The sequence below is a fragment of the Eleutherodactylus coqui genome, chromosome 9 (genome assembly GCF_035609145.1).
Source record: "Eleutherodactylus coqui strain aEleCoq1 chromosome 9, aEleCoq1.hap1, whole genome shotgun sequence".
NCBI lineage: Eukaryota > Metazoa > Chordata > Amphibia > Anura > Eleutherodactylidae > Eleutherodactylus > Eleutherodactylus coqui.
Window position 1 is genome coordinate 124,159,922 of NC_089845.1, and position 24,946 is coordinate 124,184,867.

Here is a 24,946-nt window from a genome sequence, read left to right on the forward strand (position 1 = left end):
TGGCTTCTTTTAACTGCTTGATGCACCTATTGGTATCCATTTTGATGGCGTCAAGTCAGAGTTGTTCTTTGTCTGCCCTTTTTCTGGATCCACTGGTTATTCCCAATGTCATTGACTTCTCTAGCGAGTTTGCACACATGACGTGGCCAAAGTAAGTCAGTCTAGTGACTTTAGCTTTTAGCGATGTCCCCGGTTTTGTGCAATCCAATACTCATCTGTTTGTTACCCCAGGTGTCCATGGTATTCTTAATAATTTCCTGCACCATATTTCGCATGCATCGATTTTCCTTCTGTCAGCCTTTTTTAGTGTCCAATTCTTGGACCCATACATCACCCTAGGAAAGACGATGACTCTAACGAGTCTGCTTTGGGTAGTTAGAGTGATATCTTTGCTCTTCCAGATCTTATTCATGCCAACCATTGCAGAGCGGCCCAATGTGATCCTATGCTTGATTTCTGGGGTGGATTCACCATCGCAGACGATTTTTGAAAAAATTATAGAAAGAGTAAAAAAAGCAAAAGGGAATAGTTTGGGGAATTACAGAGGTACCAAGTAAATATATGTTGCGGTACACATTTCTCAGAGGTCACCATACTTTCTTTCAGTTTGTGAAGATGACACACTGCGATTGCTCCTTCTGTGAAACGTGTTTCATTTACCATTTCTCCTCGGTGATCAAAGAGAAGAATATCATCCATGCAGTGTGTCCTATCTGCAGAAAGCCTGATCTGGAAAATGAAGGTAACCCTGAGGAATCCATGGAGTTCTTCAACTTACTGGACACACAGGTATCCTATGGAAATGTATATTTATCCAAGGGGAGATGTAGCAGTAAAAAGAATGTATAGTTATAGGATAAAAGGAAAGCTTTACCCATATGTGGTATAATCGTAAATGTTTACACAAACTTAATAACATTTTCAGTTACTCTGATCTCAGTCTCTTTCTGCATGCAGTTCATTTGATGTTACCATAAATAAATGTCCAACTGCTTAGAATGATAAAATGGTATGGGAATATACATCATATGAGAAAGCGAATTTTCTGATCTAAAACCCACCTTGACCCTGCCCCTGATTAGCATGACCACACCCCCTAAACCACCCCAGCTTAAATTTCTCCGACCTTGTAGCTTGGCTGTAACAGCTGAATTATGAATTAAAGTGTGGCAGACTGTTCCTACAGTGTGCCACATAGTACCTACATAATTGTGCCACCTTACAGATATAACTCACAGTAATGCCTATATAGTAGCACTGGACAATTAGAAGTGTCAAGAGTTATTAACAGCTACATTTCAAACACAAACTTTTGACAGCGATATAGTAGTGTCCATAAAGTACTTCAGTTCATATAGTGCTAACATGGTGGACATCTCCAAAGATTAGCACCATCAATATAAAAATACCTATATAACTATGGCAGCCATGACAGTTTCTATATAGATTTTTCAATTGCGAGCCATAGCAGTACCTACACCAATATATCTTGTATTGCAGCGTGTATGCAAACCATAGTAGTATCAAATACAATTGTAGTGGCCCTACCAGTATCCATGTAAATGTGGCAGCCATGTAACTTTTGGACAATTTTTTTCATGTCCATTCACTCAAAATATTTCTTTGCACGTTTCAAAATCTTTGGTGATTATTCATCCTTAACCCCTTAACTCTACAGGTCATATATTTACATCCTGGAGGTTAGGGGGTTGTATGGAAGGGGATCTGGAGTCGACCCTGCGCCATACAATGTGGGTGTCGGCCAGAGGCGTAACTTGAAGCTCCCGGGCCCCGATGCAAAACTTGTAACAGGGCCCCCAACTATAATGCTTTACTTATAGTACTAGGTTCCCTATATGGAGAAGAGAGGCTCCTGGGCCTGGGTGCAACTGCATCCTCTATAGTTACGCCCCTGGTGTCGGCTGTTTCTTACCCTCAACAGCTCTGATCAGCATTGCCGCTGATCAGAGCTGTTACCCTTTAATGTTGCCATTAGTTCTGATATTGGCATTTAAATCCCTTGATTCATGTTCTGAGGTCCCGCACTGCCCCCCACATTGTGCGGTTATCATGGCAGGTGGGGGCCTTCTGCCATTGCAGATTGCCTATCAGATCATGATATACCATTGAAAGTTCTTGTCCCCTATGGGGACTAAAAAAAATGTAAAAATTAATTTTAAAAAGTTTTATTAATTGTTGAAAAAATAAAAGGTAATAAAAGTTAAAAAAGAAAAACCTTTTGCCATTATAATAAAAATCTAAAAAACCCCAACATATTTGGTATTGCTGCGTCCATAAAAGTCTGATCTATCAAAGTACTGCATTATTTATCCCGAACGATGAACGTCATCAGAAAAAAAAATAACAATCCCAGAACTGCGCTTTTTTTTGGTCACCCCGTTTCCAAGAAAAAATGTAATAAAAAGCGATCAAGAAGTCATATGTACTCCAAAATTGTACCAATAGAAACTACAGGATGTCCTACAAAAAAATGAGCCTTTGCATAACTATGTCGACGGAAAAATAAAGTTATGGCTGTCAGAAGATGGCGGCAGAAAGTAATTTATGTTTTAAGTAGTAGATCAAATACAACTATAAATTTGTTGTCGTAGTAATTGTACTGACCCATAGAATAAAGTTATCATGCCATTTTTGCCGCAGTGTGTACACTGTAGAAACAAGACACCCCCCCCCCCCCCCCTCCATCCCCAAGATCGCGGATTTTTTTTTCCACTTCACACCACTTAGAGTTTTTTTAAAGTTTTTCAGTACATTAAATGGTGTATTAAATAGTATCATTGAAAAATACAACTCGTCCCGCAAAAAACAAGCCCTCATACAACTAATGCTGATAGATAAGTGAGTTATAATTTTGCAAAACTGGGGAAGAAAAAACTAAAATGAGGAGAAAAATAGGTCTGCGTCCTTAAGGGGTTAAACTTAATATATAATTTCTATGCATATCTAATGTAACATTTGTATTTCCTGCTTTTTCAGATTCATCACTATCTTGATTCAGCAACACATGAGTTGTTTCAATGTAAACTGAGAGATAGAGCTCTAATGGAGATGCCCAACTTCAGCTGGTGCAGTCATGTAAGTGACGAATAGTAATCTGTATGTACTGAAAAGTCATATACATTTATCAGATGTCACCTTTCTTATTTGCCAACATACTTTTGCATTTAATCATAGTTATTACTTATGGAGGAGAATATGGAGGAACCTTTAACATGTGACAAAATATTTTGCAACAGTGTTGCGGAATACGCCACCCCTGAATACTGCACCAAAATCTATACGGTACTAGTGCAATATGTTGACACCAGAACTAAGGGGGGTGACATGGGTTGGCCGGCATGAGTGAGAGGGAACGCCCACGTAGCACCGCAGCTGTGATCAGCACCCCCTCTGGCGCTCTGCTCGGTTGCCCTCCCGAGGACTAATAGCCCATGTTCCGCCCCCTCACTTTCTGTGTTGGCGGATTGCTGTGGCTTCAGCAGATTCTAGTCCCTCATCCCCGGCGGACAGCTTCCACAAGGTTCGGCCTCTGCTGCTCCCTCCTGGATGAGGAACCAACATGCACCATAAGTGGGGTCGATGTCACCCCGCGCAAGTTGTACATGCACCCGGCGGGAGCTCCGAGAAGGTTGCCATGTGGGTCTCTAGATGAGCGTTGATACAGGCAGGAGGAGGAAGCGACAGCACCCGGTAGGAGCTTCTTCCCTTCATGCAGGAGGAAGTGACATGCGGTATCAGTCAATTGATCCATGCAGCCGCTGCTACACTGTCCGCTATTGTCACTAAGCTGGCCACCGCTGCATGTGCGCATCTGGCGCTATTGCAGAATCCACTGATGCGGGGAATGGAAGAACTCTACTGTACTAGGTGTCCACGAAGGGAGCTATGGGAGGCGTGCACTGGGAGTTCCCTGTCACTGAGGCTGGCCAACCTATTTCCCCACCCATTTTTCTGGTGGAGACATATTGCACTAGTATCAATCTATATAGCTAACAGCGGATTTCGATGCAGAATTGCCAGCAGGATTCTGCTATTTTCAATTCTGCACAAAAATCTGCACGTAAGCAATGGGGATTTTGGTGCTAAATATTCTGCAAGAGGGCATATTCCGCAATGCTGTTGCAGAATATCCCGTCCTGTGTGGAAGGTGCCTAAGGCATCATATAAGGGCATTTAGAGTGGTTATGAGTCCATAACAAACTCAGTGTGCACAGATTCTGGGCATGTGGCTTTGATTCTGAACTAATTTGATTATATTAGGAAAGCATGCTAAACCCAGTAGGGTGTATTCATATGTGATGAAAAAAAAACACAATAATTGCAACAGCAGATCCGCGGCAAATCTAATTATTGCTGCATATATTTTGCCCTGTTTACTGCAGAATTGCAAATTTTGGTGCTATATTAACATAGCATTGAAGTATATGATCCGTTAAGTCCCGTTTGGACACACAGATGATCGCTCAAAAAGATGGCTTTTGAGTGATCATTTTGCATAATCTGCTAACTGGTACTAATGCCTATTAGTACCAATTAGTAGCCTGTGAACCACCAGGAGCTGATCTCTGAATTAATTCCTTGTGTTCTGCTGGCGGGCCTGACAGCAGAGAACAGCTGAGACAATGTTATCAGCTGTAATCAGCTCTCCTTGGGCAGAACACAGCGTGTGGTCCTGCTTATCAGCTGTTCTGCTGAATGACAGAAAACTGAAAGATGGGCACATTTAGACACAATGATTATATCGCTCAAAAGATGGCTTTTGAGCTATAATTGTTGTGTCTAAATGGTCCTTAACACAATGTAGAAAACATAGCAGAAAGTATTTCCGCAGCGCAAAAACTCCACTGTGAGAAATGTTTCTATGTATGTGTTGTGGATTTTTTTATCCCCATAGAAATCCGTAGGGTAAATTTCTGTTATGGATTTTTGTGCTGCTCAAATTACGTCACGCAGACACTCCATCTGCATGTTTTATTCTTGAGCGAGCCTCGCATGAAAATAGAACCTGCTGCGATCTTTCTGTATTACAGCATCGCTGAGAGAGAAAAGTCGCCCATGTAAATAACCCATTACAAGTAATAGGTTCCATTTTCATGCATCTCACGAAACCCGTATACAATATGTGCGGTACCTAAAACTGGCCAGTAGAAGGCACTGTACCTCTCTCTTCACTCGTGCTTCTCCTCTGCTGGTATAGTGGCATTCCATGCTAATTGCTTCTGCAGCATATAAATTGAAAACCGTACTATATTTCTCAGAAGTAATTTTCTTATTATTTGTTTTGGATTTAGTGTCAATTTGGTGTTTTGCATGAAAGTAAAACTTTAGAGATGAAATGTCCAACATGCTATAAGAGCACGTGCTTCAAATGCAAAGAACAAGTAAGTGAATGATTTCAGTATGTATATAGGATCTAATCTATGTACACTTCAGGCTGCTCTCACACAAGAGTTCACAAAACACCGTGTCCAAAACCACAGCGTTTTACTGCGATTTTGCACAGCATTGTCAAACGCATGTTATAGCATTTGACAGCGTTTTTTTAACACACCCCATCATTGTGATGGGTGATGAGGTGCGTTAAGTGCTAAGATGCGCGAAAATAGAGCAGATAGCGCTCAAAGATTACGGCGATAGAAACGCTGCGTTCCACCGCTGGTCTGTGAAGCTTCATTAAAATCAATGGAGGCATTGTGCCGCGTTTGAAACGCCGCACTAATTGCGGTAAAAAGTGGGATGTGTGAGAGCAGTCTTAGCCTTGTGGTGCTAGTCGATATCAAAACTCTGCCCTCATGTGTATGCATTATGTAACTACACGTTATGCGTCATACTCATCTGTATTTGTATACAGTGGTGGCTTTAGGTTAAATGGCTCCTCCTGCAGGATTTTTTTGGGCACTTCTCCCTTCATAAGAAAACAATATATATTTCACTAATAGGCAGCTTGTACAGAAACCAGAAAGATAGCAGAAACACACACCAGAAAAGCTCAGGGAATAAATACTGTACCAGAACCAGACCACCATAGTATAAATACAGTACCAGAACCAAGCTCAGCACAGATACTAGAACCAGGTTCACAACATAAATACAGCACCAGAACAAATAACATGAATACAGAACAAACCAAGCTTAGAATATAGATACAACCCCATAACATAAATACAGTAGCAGAACAAAGCAATTGTGTTGCAGGGGTGTCAGTGGGCTGACAGTGGTGTCTTGGAACATCAGAAGGGAGGAGACAGAATCCGGAGGATGATTCAGGCAGCTCCATAAGACACAGAAGATCAGGCGGACCTGCGCAGTGGGGAGGGGGTGACTGCCTCCAGTTTACAAGCTGGTAGCCGACACCCTGTACTACTGCATAAGTCGCACATAGCTAAGATTTGCCATGTTTGTATAAGGGTTGATTTTGGAAGAAATCCACACAATACAAAGAGACAATACTGAAACTGCATTAGGATGTTACTTTGGTTAGATTTATATTTGGGAATGTAGTGCTGTATGTGACAGTATAAACCATTTATTTAGCCACCATATACTAGAAACCTATACCCATCACATTGGGGCTACTCATTTACCTTAGGAAAAATAGTGTGCCTTCCTATGTCTATTGGGTTTCTAAACTATAGTCCCTGAACTTACAATGGCGCCATGTTACAATGTGGTCATGCATGTGTACTACCGCTCCTTCCATTTCAATGAGACTGCCAGATAGCCGAGTGTTTGTGCTGTAGAAATGAATGATGCAGTAGTTCGATGCATCCATTCATTCAAGGACACCTGGGACATGCATTCTCAGGAATGGAGGGGGTACCAGTGATCAGACCCCCACCAATCAGATACTTATCCCCTATCCTGTGGATAGCGGATAACTTCTTTTCGTAGAACAACCCCTTTAACATTCACTAGCTTGAAGATGACTTTAATATGTAAGGACTTGATTTATCTGTATTCCTTATCTACTTAATTGCTCTTTAATCCATAGATTTATGGTTTACACTTACAATCCTGGGCCCAATGCAATATCTAACAGGACACCCCACCTACTATGTGCTATTTGTAATATTGTGCTGGTCTCAGAAAAGTCCATACAGCACAATATTGTTGGGGTAATGGAAAGATATTGGATAACTGGCTCAGTCCACACAGCAGATCATAAAGAGCAGATTCCTAAATCCCTGTCTCCCCTCATTACATGCTCTTGTATAATAGTCGTCCAACCCTACCTCTAATCAGTGGTATGTTTTAATAATATGTAAATTTCTTAGCAAATTTTATAATGATATGTACATAACTTTTTTTGCCTAATTTGATGTTTTAAATGTTTGATTTTCTGTTCCGCAGTGGGACGATGTCCATAAATACATGAGTTGTGATCAATTCAAGTTGTGGAAGATGCAATGTCAAGATGGAAAAGTGTGGGTTTATCTTGCCAAGAATGGAATCGGTAATATTCATGTAGTTGGCTATCCCAATTATCATGTATAGAAGTTAATGTGACAAGCCTGCAGTACTCAGAATGGCTGCTATGAAAATGATGGTGTTTTTGAGTAAGAGCAGCTTGCCTTGACCAAAGAAAACATTGAAGAGGTCTCAGTACTTGCAGAAGTGCCTTGGGTTCTTCAGTCATTGATCTGGGGTGGGGTGTTTGGAGTGGAGGACTCCCACCAATCAGAAATTCATGGCGTATTTTGAGGATACGCCATCACTAGAGATGAGCGAACGTACTCGTCCGAGCTTGATACTCGTTCGAGTATTAGCGTGTTCCAGATGCTCGTTACTCGTGACGAGCACCACGCGATGTTCGAGTTACTTTCACTTTCATCTCTGAGACGTTTAGCGCGCTTTTCTGGCCAATAGAAAGACAGGGAAGGCATTACAACTTCCCCCTGCGACGTTCAAGCCCTATACCACCCCCCTGCAGTGAGTGGCTGGGGAGATCAGGTGTCACCCGAATATAAAAATCGGCCCCTCCCGCGGCTCGCCACAGATGCATTCTGACAGAGATCAGGGACAGTGCTGCTGGTGCCGGAGCTGCTATAGGGAGAGCGTTAGGAGTTATTTTAGGCTTCAAAAACCCCAACGGTCCTTCTTAGGGCCACATCTAACCGTGTGCAGTAGTGTGGAGGCTGCTTTTTGCAGTGTTGCACATTTTTTTTTTTTTGTATATCGGCCGTGCAGAGCATTGCGTCCTGCAGTAATTTTACATTGTCCAGGGCCAGTAGTGGTGAGGCAGGGACAGAAGACATATTTAGTGTATATGGGCAGTGGGCCTTTCCAAAAACATTTGGGAAAAAAAAAATATTTGGGCTGCCTGTGACCGTCCTCAGTGTACTGGGTCTGTGCTGGGGGTAGTTGTCCTAGTTCATACGCAGCCAGCTAAGTGTTACAGCAGGCTTGCGCAAAATTCTTTCCTGCCTCTGTGTTGCCTCTTACATCACCGCTGTATTCCTGTCCACAAGTGTACTGGGTCTCTGCTGGGGGTAGTTGTCCTAATTCATACGCAGCCAGCTAAGTGTTAGAGCAGGCTTGCGCAAAATTCTTTCCTGCCTCTGTGTTGCCTCTTACATCACCGCTGTATTCCTGTCCACAAGTGTACTGGGTCTCTGCTGGGGGTAGTTGTCCTAATTCATACGCAGCCAGCTAAGTGTTACAGCAGGCTTGCACAAAATTCTTTCCTGCCTCTGTGTTGCCTCTTACATCACCGCTGTATTCCTGTCCACAAGTGTACTGGGTCTCTGCTGGGGGTAGTTGTCCTAATTCATACGCAGCTAGCTAAGTGTTACAGCAGGCTTGCGCAAAATTCTTTCCTGCCTCTGCTGTGCGTTCCGTAAGCGAAGTCAGCCTCCAACCACAGGCCAATAAGCGGCACATTTAATTACAGCGTTCTGTTTCTGCACTACTGGTAATACAGCATGCTGAGGGGTAGGGGTAGGCCTAGAGGACGTGGACGCGGGCGAGGACGCGGAGGCCCAAGTCAGGGTGTGGGCACAGGCCGAGCCAGTGCGGTGGCCAGGGGTAGAGGCAGGGCCAGACCGAATAATCCACCAACTGTTTCCCAAAGCGCCCCCTCGCGCCATGCTACCCTGCAGAGGCCAAGATGCTCTAAGGTGTGGCAGTTTTTCACAGAGACGCCTGACGACCGACGAACAGTGGTGTGCAACCTTTGTCGCGCCAAGATCAGCTGGGGAGCCACCACCACCAGCATGCGCAGGCATATGATGGCCAAGCACCCCACAAGGTGGCACGAAGGCCGTTCACTGCCTCCGGTTTGCACCACTGCCTCTCCCCCTGTGCCCCAACCTGCCACTGAGATCCAACCTCCCTCTGAGGACACAGGCACGAGTGCCTACCGGCCTGCACCCACACCCTCACCTCCGCTGTCCTCGGCCCCATCCAGCAATGTCTCTCTACTGCCAAGGTCCACTTAACAATGGACACGTGGACAAGCACAGGCGGGCAGGGCCACTATATCTCCCTGACGGCACATTGGGTGAATTTAGTGGAGGCTGGGACAGAGTCAGAGCCTGGGACCGCTCACGTCCTACCCACCCCCAGAATTGCGGGCCCCAGCTCGGTGCTGGTATCTGCGGCGGTGTATGCTTCCTCCACTAAACCATCCTCCTCCTCCAACGCAACCTCTGTCTCGCAATCAAGATGTGTCAGCAGCAGCAGCACATCGCCAGCAGTCGGTGTCGCGCTGCGTGGCAGCACAGTGGTGGGCAAGCGTCAGCAGGCCGTGCTGAAACTACTCAGCTTAGGAGAGAAGAGGCCCACGGCCCACGAACTGCTGCAGGGTCTGACAGAGCAGACCGACCGCTGGCTTTCGCCGCTGAGCCTCCAACCGGGCATGGTCGTGTGTGACAACGGCCGTAACCTGGTGGCGGCTCTGCAGCTCGGCAGCCTCACGCACGTGCCATGCCTGGCCCATGTCTTTAATTTGGTAGTTCAGCGCTTTCTGAAAAGCTACCCACGCTTGTCATACCTGCTCAGAAAGGTGCGCCGGGTCAGCGCACATTTCCGCAAGTCCCACACGGACGCTGCCACCCTGCGGACCCTGCAACATCGGTTTAATCTGCCAGTGCACCGACTGCTGTGCGACGTGCCCACACGGTGGAACGCTACGCTCCACATGTTGGCCAGACTCTATGAGCAGCGTAGAGCTATAGTGGAATACCAACTCCAACATGGGCGGCGTAGTGGGAGTCAGCCTCCTCAATTCTTTACAAAAGAGTGGGCCTGGTTGGGAGCCATCTGTCAGGTCCTTGGAAACTTTGAGGAGTCTACCCAGATGGTGAGCGGGGATGCTGCAATCATTAGCGTCACCATTCCTCTGCTATGCCTCTTGAGAAGTTCCCTGCAAAGCATAAAGGCAGATCCTTTGCGCTTGGAAACGGAGGCGGGGGAAGACAGTATGTCGCTGGATAGTCAGAGCACCCTCATGTCTGTATCTCAGCGCGTTGAGGAGGAGGGGGAGGAGCATGAGGAGGAAGGGGAAGAGACAGCTTGGCCCACTGCTGAGGGTACCCATGCTGCTTGCCTGTCATCCTTTCAGCGTGTATGGCCGGAGGAGGAGGAGGAGGATCCTGAAAGTGATCTTCCTAGTGAGGACAGCCATTTGTTGCGTACAGGTACCCTGGCACACATGGCTGACTTCATGTTAGGATGCCTTTCTCGAGACCCTCGCGTTACACGCATTCTGGCCACTACGGATTACTGGGTGTACACACTGCTCGACCCACGGTATAAGGAGAACCTTTCCACTCTCATACCCGAAGAGGAAAGGGGTTCGAGAGTGATACTATACCACAGGACCCTGGCGGACAAACTGATGGTAACATTCCCATCCGACAGCGCTAGTGGCAGAAGGTGCAGTTCCGAGGGCCAGGTAGCAGGGGAGGCACAGAGATCAGGCAGCATGTACAGCGCACGCAGGGGAACATTCTCCAAGGCCTTTGCCAGCTTTATGGCTCCCCAGCAAGACTGTGTCACCGCTCCCCAGTCAAGGCTGAGTTGGCGGGAGCACTGTAAAAGGATGGTGAGGGAGTATGTAGCCGATCGCACGACCGTCCTCGGTGACGCCTCTGCCCCCTACAACTACTGGGTGTCAAAGCTGGACATGTGGCCTGAACTCGCGCTGTATGCCCTGGAGGTGCTTGCTTGTCAGAGAGGGTGTTTAGTGCGGCTGGGGGAATCATCACAGATAAGCGTACCCGCCTGTCAACCGACAGTGCCGACAGGCTTACACTCATCAAGATGAACAAAGCCTGGATTTCCCCAGACTTCTCTTCTCCACCAGCAGACAGCAGCGATACCTAAGTAATACGTAGGCTGCACCCGCGGATGGAAGCATTGTTCTCTATCACCATCAAAAACGGGGACATTTTTGCTTCATCAATCTGTGTATTCTATTCATCCTCCTCCTCCTGCTCCTCCTCCTGAAACCTCACATAATCACGCCGAACGGGCAATTTTTCTTAGGCCCACAAGGCTCAGTCATATAATAATTGTAAACAATTTTTATACGTTTCAATGCTCATTAAAGCGTTGAAACTTTCACCTGAACCAATTTTTATTTTAACTGGGCTGCCTCCAGGCCTAGTTACCAATTAAGCCACATTAACCAAAGCGATTAATGGGTTTCACCTGCCCTCTTGGTTGGGCATGGGCAATTTTTCTGAGGTACATTAGTACTGTTGGTACACCAATTTTTTTGGGCCCTCGCCTACAGTGTAATCCAATTAATTTTTTGCCCACCTGCATTAAAGCTGACGTTACATCAGCTGTGATGGGCAATGCAATGGGATATATTTATGTACCGCCGGTGGCTTCCTGGCACCCACCCATACTGTGGGTCCACAGGGAGTTGTAGCTGCATGTGTCTACTTCTAAAGAACCCCAGTCTGACTGGGGCATGCAGTGTGGGCCGAAGCCCACCTGCATTAAACATGACATTACCTCAGCTGTGATGGGCAATGCAATGGGATATATTTATGTACCGCCGGTGGGTTCCTGGCACCCACCCATGCTGTCGGTCCACACGGAGTTGTAACTCCATGTGTACACTTCTAAAGAACCCCAGTCTGACTGGGGCATGCAGTGTGGGCCGAAGACCACCTGCATTTAATCGGACGTTACCTCAGCTGTGATGGGCACTACAATGGGATACATTTATGTACAGCCGGTGGGTTCCAGGGAGCCACTCATGCTGTGGGTGCACACGGAATTCCCATTGCGGAGTTATACCTGCCTGTGACTATTTATAAAAAAACGCGGTCTGACTGGCGCATGCAGACACCTTGACAGAATGAATAGTGTGTGGCACATAGGTTCCCCATTGCTATGCCCACGTGTGCAGCTCCTGATGGAGGTGGCACAGGATTATATTTCTCATTGCTTCTGTACAGCATTGTGGGCTATCGCCCCGCCTCTTTTAAAGAGGGTCGCTGCCTAGCCGTGCCTACTCTCTGCAGTGTGTGCCTGCGGTTCCTCCTCATGGCAGACGCACTTATAAATAGACATGAGGGTGGTGTGGCATGAGTGCAGCTGAAGGCTGCGCAGAGACACTTTGGTGTGCGCTGTGGACACTGCGTCGTGTGCGGGGGGGGGGGGGGGGGGTTGGGCAGCATGTAACCCAGGAGAAGTGGCAGCGGAGTGTCATGCAGGCAGTGATTGTGCTTTGTTGGAGGTAGTGTGGTGCTTAGCTAAGGTATGCATTGCTAATGAGGGCTTTTCAGAAGTAAAAGTTGTTGGGAGGGGGGGGGGGGGCACTCTTGCCGCTATTGTGGCTTAATAGTGGGACCTGGGAACTTGAGATGCAGCCCAACATGTAGCCCCTCGCCTGCCCTATCCGTTTCTGTGTCGTTCCCATCACTTTCTTGAATTGCCCAGATATTCACAAATGAAAACCTTAGCGAGCATCGGCGATATACAAAACTGCTCGGGTCGCCCATTGACTTCAATGGGGTTCGTTACTCGAAACGAACCCTCGAGCATCGCGATAATTTTGTCCCGAGTAACGAGCACCCGAGCATTTTGGTGCTCGCTCATCTCTAGCCATCACCCGTTAGAAGACCAATAGCATGCAACAGTGCCACATTATGTGTAACCATTAAGGTTTTGTGTCTCACCTGCGTATTCCAACTGTCAAGTTGTAGCACTGAATGTGAAAAAGAGTAAAGCTGAATTGTTTGAACTGAACTTGGTGTGGAATTGTATTTTAAGAGGAACCGCTCGAGAACCCCACATTACACATGTATGAGGCCTGAGGAAAATTGATTTTATTCCATTGCCATACTCATGTATTCTGACTGCCCATCTGACCTCAAAAATGGCATAAAAGCTGGAAAATGTCCCCAAATGTTATTGTAATAATTGCTTTATTGTTGTACAAAATTTGCATTGCCTGTTCTCATATCTTTTTGTGTCTCCATACAGAATGCCCTTCTTGCAGATTTCGGTTTGACTTGTGGAAGGGTGGATGCTTACACTTCAAGTGCACACAGTGTTTGCATGATTTTTGTGGAGGATGCAGAAAACCTTTTAATCAGGGATCTGTACGTGTGAACTTACTGTTCCTAAAATCTCAAAACCTGTTGAGTCTGAAATTTGAACTCTCCACAAGTTGTACAATTGGACAGATGATATTTGTATATCCTTATATCTTGTTTTTTGATCATAAAATAGAACATATGTCCACTTCAGCCCTCACTTTTATTTCCAAAGGAGATACAATCTGGTCATTAAACTGGCTAAATAATTCTAGCATCTGTTCACATTCACATAGATACCTTTACAACAGGTGTTGGAGTTTTTTTCTCTAAATGTACCTGTTACATTCTTGCCAATTTGTGAGAAGGGACACCGGGGCACATGATTTTGGGGCCCTCTATCTAGACATTTAGAGCATCTATTAATTTTGAAAATAATCTTGATTACAAATATCCTTCAGCTTTTTGTATACAGGTCTCATACAGACCTATCTGTATCTATGGTTACAGACTACAAACAAAATCTCATCCAATACATAGAGGTCCGGCAGCACTCAAACACAGATTTCCCAAATGGGCGAGGTAGATATATGCACAACTACCAGTCAATGGGATCATGGACCTCCAATCCCGGGTCAATCCATAACAGTAAGGCAGAGGCGGCAGCATCAAAGGTGTAGAATAAAGTTTAAAATCCTTTTATTGCTTAAAGGAGATGTCCCGAGGCAGCAAGTGGGTCTATACACTTCTGTATGGCCATAATAATGCACTTTGTAATGTACATTGTGCATTAATTATGAGCCATACAGAAGTGATAAAAAGTTTTTCACTTACCTGCTCCGCTGCTGGCGTCCTCGTCTCCATGGTGCCGACTAATTTTTGGCCTCCGATGGCCAAATTAGCCGCGCTTGCGCAGTCCGGGTCTTCAGCAGTCTTCTATGGAGCCGCTCGTGCCAGAGAGCGGCTCCGTGTAGCTCCGCCCCGTCACGTGCCGATTCCAGCCAATCAGGAGGCTGGAATCGGCAGTGGACCGCACAGAAGAGCTGCGGTCCACGAAGACGGAGGATCCCGGCGGCCATCTTCAGCAGGTGAGTATGAAGACGCCGGACCGCCGGGATTCAGGTAAGCGCTGTGCGGGTGGTTTTTTTAACCCCTGCATCGGGGTTGTCTCGCGCCGAACGGGGGGGGGGGTTAAAAAAAAAAAAACCCGTTTCGGCGCGGGACATCTCCTTTAAATATAGTAAAAGGCAATGTTTCGACTACATGTCTTTTTTATCCGAGTATATATTACCACGATGTGAGGACATAGAAAACAGTTTGACTGTAGGGTCAGCACTAGAGATGAGCGAGCGCACTCACTAAGGCAAATTACTCGAGCGAGTATTGCTACTTTTGAGTACATGCCCGCTCGTGCCAAAAGATTTGGGGGCTGGGGGAAAAGCTGGGAGGAACGGGGGGGGGATATCTCTCTCTCCTCCCCGCTCCCCCATGCTCACTCCCGCAACTCACCGCTCACCCCTGCCAGCCCCCGAATCTTTTGGCACAAGCGGGCATGTACTCGAAAATAGCAATACTCGCTCGAGTAATTTGCCTTAGCGAGTATGCTCGCTCATCTCTAGTCAGCACCCAAAGACTTAAAACTAGAGTAAGCAATTCACTTAATTCAAACCAATTATGTTCTCCTATCTTGTAACTTTTAGGAATGTGGCTTCTCTGAGAACTGTTGTGGGAGGGGTTTACACGCGCATCACCCACGTGATTGTTTCTTTTACTTGAGAGACTGGGATGTAGAGAGACTGCAGCAGCTTCTTCAGGTAAATGATCTGCACATAAAGATACTTGAGATATCTTGAGAGGTAAAATCTGATCCATCTAATGTTAATACTTACAGCACAATGAAATACAGTACAAGAGTGACTTCACCAAAGGACCCTTTGAAGGTAAGTTATATTCCAGTAATGAAAGTCACCAACAAATATAAATGATATGCATAACTCCAATTTATTAGAACAGATCTAAACTCTGACTCATAATCCCACGGATTATGCCTTTTATGCTTCCCGCAATTAAATATCAATACTCTTGTGATAGACATGATGATTATTTATAAAATGTCTATCGATTTGTATAACCCAAATGTATTATGCTATTGTAATGACTTCAGCCTAATGTGGAACTCTGCTGCATAAGGAAAGAGTTAAATCACAGTGTTATATACAAGATAGATATATATATATATATATATATATATATATATATATATATCTATCTTGGATGAATCCCCAGCTCTGCCCCCCACGCTGAAACTTCTACAACAAAGGAATTCCTTCAGCCTGAGCACATGTTGATAAGACTTGCCACATACACAGAAACTGCTTAAGGTTGTCTGCATGCTAAAGAAGACAAAGTCCATACTATGGCGGACGTGAGAGAGGGTGGGCAGAGAGGTGGGCAGAGAGGTGGGGGATTCTATATGATCCGACGAATGAGAATCTTATATGTTACTGATGTAATCTGTTGCACGCCCATTGAAGGGCGGTTGTCATGTGTTATAATAAAAAGCCTGAGCCTCTACACATGGTAGAGACTCTCCCGGTTTTAGACCAGCATTTGTGTCTGATTCTGGTCGACGATGTGTGCACACGACATAATTCGGAAGCGGCAAAATACCCCAAAGCCTGCTGGAGAAATCATATTCCAGATCACTCTATTCTGGTAGATCATGCAAAACAGACCAATTTTCCGATTTGCAATCATTTAAAAAAAATGTTCCTGCACATCCGTATTTTGATATGGCAGTTACAGACGTGTAGTGGCGCCCCCTGCTGAAGACCCACCTAATGTGTTCAAAATTATTATGTTTTCTATGAACAAATAATTTTGTATTCATTGGACAACTCTTACCCTCCTGTTTCCGGGTGTATTGTACAGTCAGAGGTTCCTTGGCCTTCTAATAAGTGAGGGTTCTAGAGGTGGGACCTCACCTATCAGTCATGTTTGACATATCCTGTGGATATGTCTTGAATGTTTTTGGTCCTAAAAACCCCTTTAAAAAACTTGGTATTTGACTTCCTTACTTAAAGGAGTTGTGCCAAGATATAAAGTTATTCCTTTTCCACAGAATAGAAAATAACTTTATGATTGATGATGGTCTGACCATTGGGACCTCCAGCGGTCCTGAGAATGGGCTTCCAAAGACCCATGTATGAATGAAGCAGAGGTTGTGAATGCATGCAACTACTTCATTAATTTCAATGGGAGTGCCAGAAATTGGCAAGTACAAGCACTTGTAGTGTTTGATGCTCCCATTGAAATGAATGAAGGTGCGCATGCGTGACCTTCAGGGCATCATTCTCAGGATCAGTGAAGCACAAAGATAGAGAAAATCAGCGCTCAGGGGCCCATAGAGAACTATATATTATATTACAGGAAAGATCAAAAGTTGATAACTTACACTTTTCAGATATGTGGCACTACCGTGAGGGGGTTGGATTCCCTTGTAGAAGAGTAAATGATCAGATTTTGATCTTTTCTATAATACACACTTTGTAAAAAAAAAAAATTCAGCCCCTAGAAGGAGTAGCCATTTGTTGCAATATCTACTCTCAGGTAGATATGCAAATGATTAGAGTTGTGGCGTGATTAGATGAACGGTCTTGCCACCTGAGACCTTAAAAGTGGTTCTATCTTTAGCCTATAAAAAGCCTCTAAGAAGCTATTAGGGTGTAGTGACCTCTTCTTCCACTTGTGTCAAGCTTGTTGACCAGTAGTCGTGTCTCCACGACACAATAGAAGGGATTTTACCTAGTAAATAGAATTTCAGAGGGGGTGCATTATTGGAATGCTAGAAGCTGGATGGTCGTATCAACAAATTGCCTGCCAAGATTGACTAGCCTGTTAGGTGATGGGACCAGTGGATGCGTCGAGGCACCAAGGCGACCGGGCTCAGGATGCCCTCGCCAGACCACCAGTAGAGTGGATCATCTGATTTTCCGACAAGTATTAGCAGCTCCAACTGTTTCATTGACCATATCCAGAGACAGGTGGCACAATCGTTACACCAGTGTCTGTCTGAACCATTTCCAGTCGCTTAGCTGAAGGATATTTGGTCTCACAGCACCCATTACATCTACTGCATTTGACACCCACCCACTGTCGCCTCTTTCGCAATGGTGTCATGAACGACAAAACTGGACTGTTACGGAGTGCAACGGGTTTGTCTTCAGCAACTAATCTAGATTTAGTTTGGGCACTGACGAAGGCTGCATTTGTGTCTGGAGACCTAGGGATAAGCACCTCAATCCTGCCTTTGCTGTGCAGGGGCACACTGCCCCCCCACTGCTGGTGTGATGGTCCGGGGGGCCATGACATACAACAGTCAGTCACCCCTAGTAGTGGTATGAGGAACAATGACAGCTCAGCTATATGTTTAGGATATCCTACAGCCACATAATGGATAATGCCCAGCCGCACACACAAGGGTGTCACAGGAATGCCTTCACAACATTGCCACACTTCTGTGGCTGCCTGATCACCACATAGTCCCATACATGTTCTATTGGGGATATATCTGAAATGCCAACTTCGACAGCCTATGAGTTTGCATGACTTAGAAGCCCACTTACAGCAAATGTGGACCGATATGCTGCAGGATACCATACAGAACCTGTATGCCTCCTTGCCCTACCATATCACATCTTGAATCCAAGCTAGAGGAAGCCCAACAGGGTACTAGAGACTCCATACCCACCCGTATCACATCTTGTATCCAAGCAAAAGTGGTAAAACAGGGAATGAGAGCCTCCAATGTCCGCCTGTATCATATCTTGTATCCAAGCTAGAGGTGGTATAACAGGGTACTAGAGCCTCCATGCCTGCCTGTATCACATCTTGTATCCAAGCTAGAGGCTCACCTTAAAAGTGTTCAGTTTTCTGCAATAAATACTCCTTTTGCTCTGATATTGTAATCACTTACTTATATCAATATTAGAATCACACAGAGGAAGTTCCATTTGATTCTGAGAACTCTTTCTAGGTGCGTGATTTTTTTTACATTAAGTGTATATAGTTTTCTATGGTTCCCTGACTACTAATTTATTCTATTTATGTAATACTGCACCAAGACCATTGTAGCCTGCGGGTAAGAAGCGCCCTCCTTATGTGGATGTCTGAGACAGGACGGGGAGTCTAGTGAAGTCTTTAGACTATCATTATAAAGGCTTCTTTGGCCATCGGTGTTGGAGACGGACCGTTAGTAGATCCAGTCCCAGCATCCGGTGAGGGTGTTCCTTTGTTTATATCTAAGGTGTGGGGTGCTGTACTCCCAAGCTTTCTCTATACTAACAGGATATGGGAGGGCCCCAGTGTTGGTTCTCCACTGAGTCGAAAGTTACCTGCATCTTGTGGATTGGGGATAACTTTTAAACATAGAACCTCTTACCAATCTTCGGTATGCTTGCCTATCCTGTTTCTATTTGAATTGGATGCATCCTCATATTAACCCTGGCAGCTGTCAAGGGTTACTACTTCTTCTTGTGGAGATCCAGTTGATGCAGGGAGTCTAGGGATACTTTTATACAGGCTGACATTTGCCTGAGTAATCACTCAAAAGAGCAATTTACAGGAGACAGTCAGCCCATGTAAACTTGAGTCCCGACAGGGCAAGTGAGTGAGAATTGCTCACTTGTTTGTAGTTACTCGGTTTTCAGCTCACCTAAAAAACCAAGCGAGCGTAGGCCTGTTTTAAACAGGCAGCCGTTCATCTATGAATGACTACATATTTATTATGAATGGAGGCGGGCGGTCAGAAGACATCTCCAGCACATTCTGCCTCCATTCGCTGAGTGATTATCGCTCCGGTGTGAAAGCACAGGAACGATAATCGTTGGGAGGACTGAGCACTTAAGCACCCGACAGCCATCCCTAGTAAAAGTATCCTTAGAGGCAATGCATTCTGGGAAAAAAATATGGAAATTAGCTCTCCTCTATAAGATAAAAAAACTGCCTCTTTAGTGCCACCTATAGGCAGCTACCAACCATGACTAACCCATTTAAGAGACATGACTAACAATCTCAGCCAAGCCAGAGTGGCTCTAGATTATATAATGATACACATGGCAGGCAATGTGTTCATAAACTTATGAAATGCATGTAGTCAAATACTCAACCAAATGTATTTTTTTAAGGTTTCTTTGAATCCCTAAGAACCACATTTCAATTGGACATGGAGACAGACGAAGAAGATAATGCGAATGATAAGTAAGCACTTTACAAATGTGTTTGGAAATTTGACTATATAATGCTCACATTATTTTAGGACTTGATTAAATCTCTGTATTCCATGGCGTAAAATACGTTGCCAAAAACCAGTCCGGGATGCAAAAACATGGCCTCAATCCCAATTGAGTATTTAGTCAGTAGTTTTCTTTTTTTCTTAAAGCCCAAATGAGTTTTCTGTTGCCACCTAATCTGTCACATCCCGACAGCATCATAAACTAAGCTATGGCGCTGTTAAGGGATGTAAGAGGGCGCCAGGTAATGTGTGTTTTTTAATAATACTCATCTGCTTCAGCATTGTTACCCAATGAAGATCTGACTCTCTTCGGGTTGTTGTGTACGCACTGTCCCATAGATTCGTATAGGACAGTGTGTGCATGGCAATCGAAAAAGAGGCAGATTTTCGTGCACTTTGCTGGATGACGGCACTGGATCGTGGGCAAGTATAAAAAAAATAATACATATATCCGACTGTCATGTCCCTTAACAGCCCAATAACTTAGTTTAGGGAACATGACAGGATCCCTTTAGCTTCCATTTAGGGGTATAGATGCTTTTTTGATCACCTTTAATAACAATTGTGGGAGGCAACATAAGCAAAAAAACAAACAAACACAATTCTGCCTTTTTTTTTTACAGTGTTCACTAATCAGTATGAACACAATGTTAAGTTTACTCTTGTCTGGAGTAGAGGAGTCACTGTAGCGTCGCAGCCACTTCACTAAGCCGCTTAACAGACATCCTGGGAATTGAACCCCTACTGATGTATCTCAAGCATAGGCCATCAATATTGTATTCCCAGAAAACTTTTAAAATTTTTAGTTGGTTAACATATCAAACTTTTAACTTTATTACAGAACAGAAGACAAGGAATACTTGGTGAAAATAATAAATGCCAATGTCCTGGATCCAGTTGACCTGTACACCGAAGAAGAAATGACAACAGAGCTTCTACGATGGAATGTACCTAGTCCACAGAAGTGTGGCGAGGAGAGTCCGCAAGCATACCTAAAAAGTCTTCAAATGGTAAGAGATCAGGGCAAAACATACCATGTAACTTGTCTCTGTGTTACGGAATTGAAGATCCACCAAAAATCTAGTGTCCAAGTATGCAAATAATTTTCCACATAGCTTTAAACTGCATGTTCCTCAACCCCTTCCAGACCAACTCATGTAAATATACAGCAGCCAGTTTGCTGAGCTGCCGTTTATTTACGGTCCCCCATCAGCAGCGATTACTGGCTTCCAGCCTCTGCTATGGCTGTAATTAACAGCTCCTGGTCTGGATGCTGACAATAGGAACTGATTGGTTCATCCGGATCAGAAGCTATTAATTGCAGTCATAGCAGGAGTTTTGAAAAAGCAGGAAGCCTGTGATTGTCCCACAGAACAGGAGGGATCAGGTCAAGCTGTGAAGCGGTGGGCTTCCATATGCACACACAGGCTTGGAGGCATGCAGAAAGGACATGATGAGCATCCTTTCTTTAGGTCTGAATATAGATACTGCCAACAGTGATCAATAGGTTGCTACAAGTGATCACTGTTCAGTGATGTGTATGTGAGGACAGCAGGGAACACAAAGAGAATGTGCTCTCTGCTGACCTGCACCCCTATAGTAAATAATAAAAATAGTACACTGCATACAAAATGTAAAATTAAAAGGAGGAAAGAATAAAATCCCGTCATCCCTCCAAAACCTTGTGTACTATGTCTCGGTCACGCAGAATGTTTGAAAGCTAAATCCCCCCCAGCCATCAATTTTACTTTCTTCTACCCAGAACCTAACTGCTTTTGCACCATTTAAAAAATTTATATATACACTTTTTGGGGTAATTATTAATAGAACAAAAACTACCCTAAAAAAAGGCACAGAAAAATGAAGGAAAACTGTTTTTTCCTATTTCTGACCATTTTTCCCTAAAAAAAAAATTAGGCAAAATTAAATATCCATTACAATTTTAAATAAAAAGCCATGTGTTTAAAAAAAATATATAATTACATTTTTGTAGTTACTGAAAAATCTTTCTTGTCTTGTTCACAGCTTAGAACGATGGGTATGACTACTGCCACGCCACTAGGTAGCGGATACTAAGTAAAAGAAAGTGTCAGCTGCTCCTACCAGCTATACCCCTGCTGCAGGCACTAATATAGCCAGTTTGTATGCAAGCAGTAGGAGCAGCAAGTAGGATAGAAACAGGTTAAAAAAAACAGTTAGTGAATACTATGCAAGGAGAGATCCGCCTTCTACGGCCGCCAAGCTAAAACTGACTAGATTGGTGCCTGCAGTAGGGGTATAGTTGGTAGGAGGAGCTAACACTTTTTCCTTAGTGTCTGCCTCCTTGTGGCAGTAGCTATGCCCATGGTCCTAAGCTGTGTCCCCCAATGCAACGGACAAGAAATAAAACATTTTGGTAGAAACAAAAAAAAAAATAAAATAAAATATTGCCTTTAGAATGTAGAATTCCAAAAGGTTAAATTTTGCTCTGGACACGAATGACGAAAATACTCCTGGTTCATGAAGGGTTAAAACGGGATGTGCCAAGATAGAAAGTTAAACCCTACGCCAGTGGTGGCGAACCTATGGCACGCGTGCCAGAGGCGGCACTCAGAGCCTTCCCAGCTGGCACTCGCCACCATCGGCCGCTCACCACATTAGTAAATACCGGCAGGGGTGCCGCAGCTTCCCTGCTGGTATTCACTCAGCAACGCAGCTAGAGGCGCTCATCCCGGCGCACACTGTGATGTCAGTGTGCAGCCGGGATCCTCCTCCCCCTCCTTTGACGTCTCCTACTTGGTTCCGCGAGAGCAGGGGAGAAGGTGTCCAGCAGCACGTCACATTGTGCTCCTGGGATCAGTGGCAGCAACAGCACCAAGCAGAGGAGGTGGGGGGTGGGGGGGAAATTTGGGTCTCAGAGGGGGGCGCTATTACTACAGGGGCCACTATGGGATGTCGCTATTACTACTGCTCTGGGGTTGGTCACTATTAGCACTGGGGCTGCTCTGGGGGGGGGGGGTCACCCTTACTGCTGGGGCCGCTCTGGGGGGGGGGGGGGTTCAATATCACTTCTGGGATATGTTTACACGAGGTGGAAATGCTGCAGAATGTCCTCAGTGGAAATTTCTGTGGCAAATTCAACAGCATTTCCGCATCCAAAAGCAGTCAAAATCTGCACCTGGTCTATTTTGAAACAGACTTGTCCTTTTAAGAACGACGGGGGTAAAAATCATACGTCGTGACAAGCCCCGCCCCCTGACATGTTGGCACTTTACAATAAATAAGTGGGTTTTGGGTTGCAGTTTGGGCACTCGGTCTCTAAAAGGTTCAGCATCACTGCCCTACGCGAAGGATAGGCAATAACTCCGTGACTGGTGTGAAAAATGTACAAAACGTATCAGTTTCACAATGTAAACGTTACGGTACAGTGACTTTTCCGAGTAACAGGATCTTGTGTAAGATGTACCTGGTTAGTTTATTTTTATTTTTTATTTATTTTACAGAAAATAAAGCAAGAAATTCCCCTCTGTGTGAAATAAAACAGCTGGTCTGCCCTTTGGATTCATTCTTCATATTAATTCAGCTTCACGCTCAAGCAATCGTGAACCTTCCTAGCAACACATGGCCAGTGCTAAATATCAAATACACTTACATAGGAATGAGCGCACAATACTGGTTGTATATTTTACAAAAGAGGAAAGAGCATGTGCAGGTTTACAAAGCAGTCTACATTACCTCTCAGCTACAAGGGAGCGAGGTTTGGCTTCCACAGGTTTGGAATATTGGACCTGGTTTTTCATGGTTTCCGCCCCCCCCCCCCCCCCCAACATGGCCCGCTCCACAAGTCAACGGGGGCCCGTCCAGCACTATTCAGTTTCATTCAAGCAGTTCGGTGACAGGGATTCCCATTTCCATGAACAGAGCAGGAAAGTTGTCCCCCGGGCGCAGGTGCAAAACACCAGTTCTGAGCAGCATACAGTAAAGTAAACTGCTGAAAGGGGAGGTAGCAGGGGAGCAAGATACTGATGAACAAGCACTCATACCAGTTATCTTTTTTGGAAAGGGGCTGCTTAGTATTGGGGCTCTTTTAGAAGGAACTATTATCATTCAGTTTATCACTGAATCATGTAAAACTGAATAATTTATTCGCCCTTCAGTTCATGCAGACATAAAAAGTAAATGATCGGCCTGTGCAAATTGGGAGTGATTCAAATATGAATGACTGACTGTTTAAATGAAAACAGACGGCCAGAAGCCATCGCTGGTGTGCTCTGCCTCCATTCACTGAATGATTATCGCTCCTATGTAAAGGTACAGGAACAAAAATCTGGGATGACTGCGTGTAAAAAGACCCTTATACCTGCACATAGATTAAGGCTAGAGATGAGCAAGCATACTCGTTAAGGGACAATACTCGAGCGAGTATCGTGCTTTTAGAGTACCTGCCTGCTTGTCAGAAAAGATTTGGATGCCGGCAGGGTAAAGCAGGGGGGCAATCTCTCTCCCCCTCCCCCTCCATCCTGCTCACTCCCGCAACCCACTGCTCACCTCCGCCAGCACCCAAATCTTTTCTGACGAGCAGGCAGGTACTCGACCAGGACGATACTCGCTCGAGTATTGTCCCTTAACGAGTATGCTCACTCATCTCTAATTAAGGCCCCTTCAGATTTTCCTAGCATTTCAGTGATTCCATCCACCAAAAGTGCAGGGTACCATATTATGGCTCTGTACAAGCAGAGCCTGAACTTTAAAGAGTACCTGCACTTTCACTGTGCAGTGCTCCTGCTCCATCGGCCATTTTCATCTGCTTCTGGCACCTTGAGACAATCACATATAGCTTTATATGTGGCTGCCTTCAGCTGCCAGAAGGAGCCAATAACAGGCGACGGAGCAGGAGCACTGCACAATGAAAGTGCAGGGACTCTAACTGAAAATTTTGACAACTTACACTTAAAGGGATGCCCCACAAAAAATATTCTTGATAATCGGAGAAACTCTGATCCGCTGTCAGCCGCGGCGGAGGATTGCTACTTCCTCTAAGTGGTGTGGGGAGATTTTAACATAAAAAGGTCTTCCATCTGCGGGGAATTCACATGTTGGCGAGTGCAATTTTGGGCCGTGATTCACAGCCAGATATCGTGCTCGTCCATGTGTAGTT

At 45.0% G+C, this 24,946-nt stretch overlaps 1 protein-coding gene across 1 annotated transcript; it reads left to right on the forward strand.

Annotated features, from left to right (window-relative positions):
- The first annotated feature begins 710 nt into the window (after window positions 1–710).
- Window positions 711–23,524, forward strand: LOC136578847 (E3 ubiquitin-protein ligase RNF31-like). The gene is made up of 10 exons (XM_066579030.1): window positions 711–789; window positions 2,998–3,096; window positions 5,313–5,402; window positions 7,372–7,474; window positions 13,465–13,583; window positions 15,218–15,331; window positions 15,409–15,457; window positions 19,703–19,775; window positions 20,651–20,819; window positions 23,292–23,524. Exons 1-10 carry the CDS (start codon window positions 760–762, stop codon window positions 23,325–23,327), a joined length of 882 nt encoding a protein of 293 aa, XP_066435127.1. The 5' UTR covers window positions 711–759; the 3' UTR covers window positions 23,328–23,524.
- The last annotated feature ends 1,422 nt before the right edge of the window (window positions 23,525–24,946 follow it).

What these genes read in the sequence shown, in the direction of transcription:
- LOC136578847 (XM_066579030.1), top strand. Translation starts at nt 760, where the DNA reads ATGGAGTTCTTCAACTTACTGGACACACAG. An exon ending in TCAACTTACTGGACACACAG is followed by an intron (nt 790 to 2,997) that starts GTATCCTATGGA and finishes CTGCTTTTTCAG; the next exon opens with ATTCATCACTATCTTGATTC. An exon ending in GAAGATAATGCGAATGATAA is followed by an intron (nt 19,776 to 20,650) that starts GTAAGCACTTTA and finishes ACTTTATTACAG; the next exon opens with AACAGAAGACAAGGAATACT.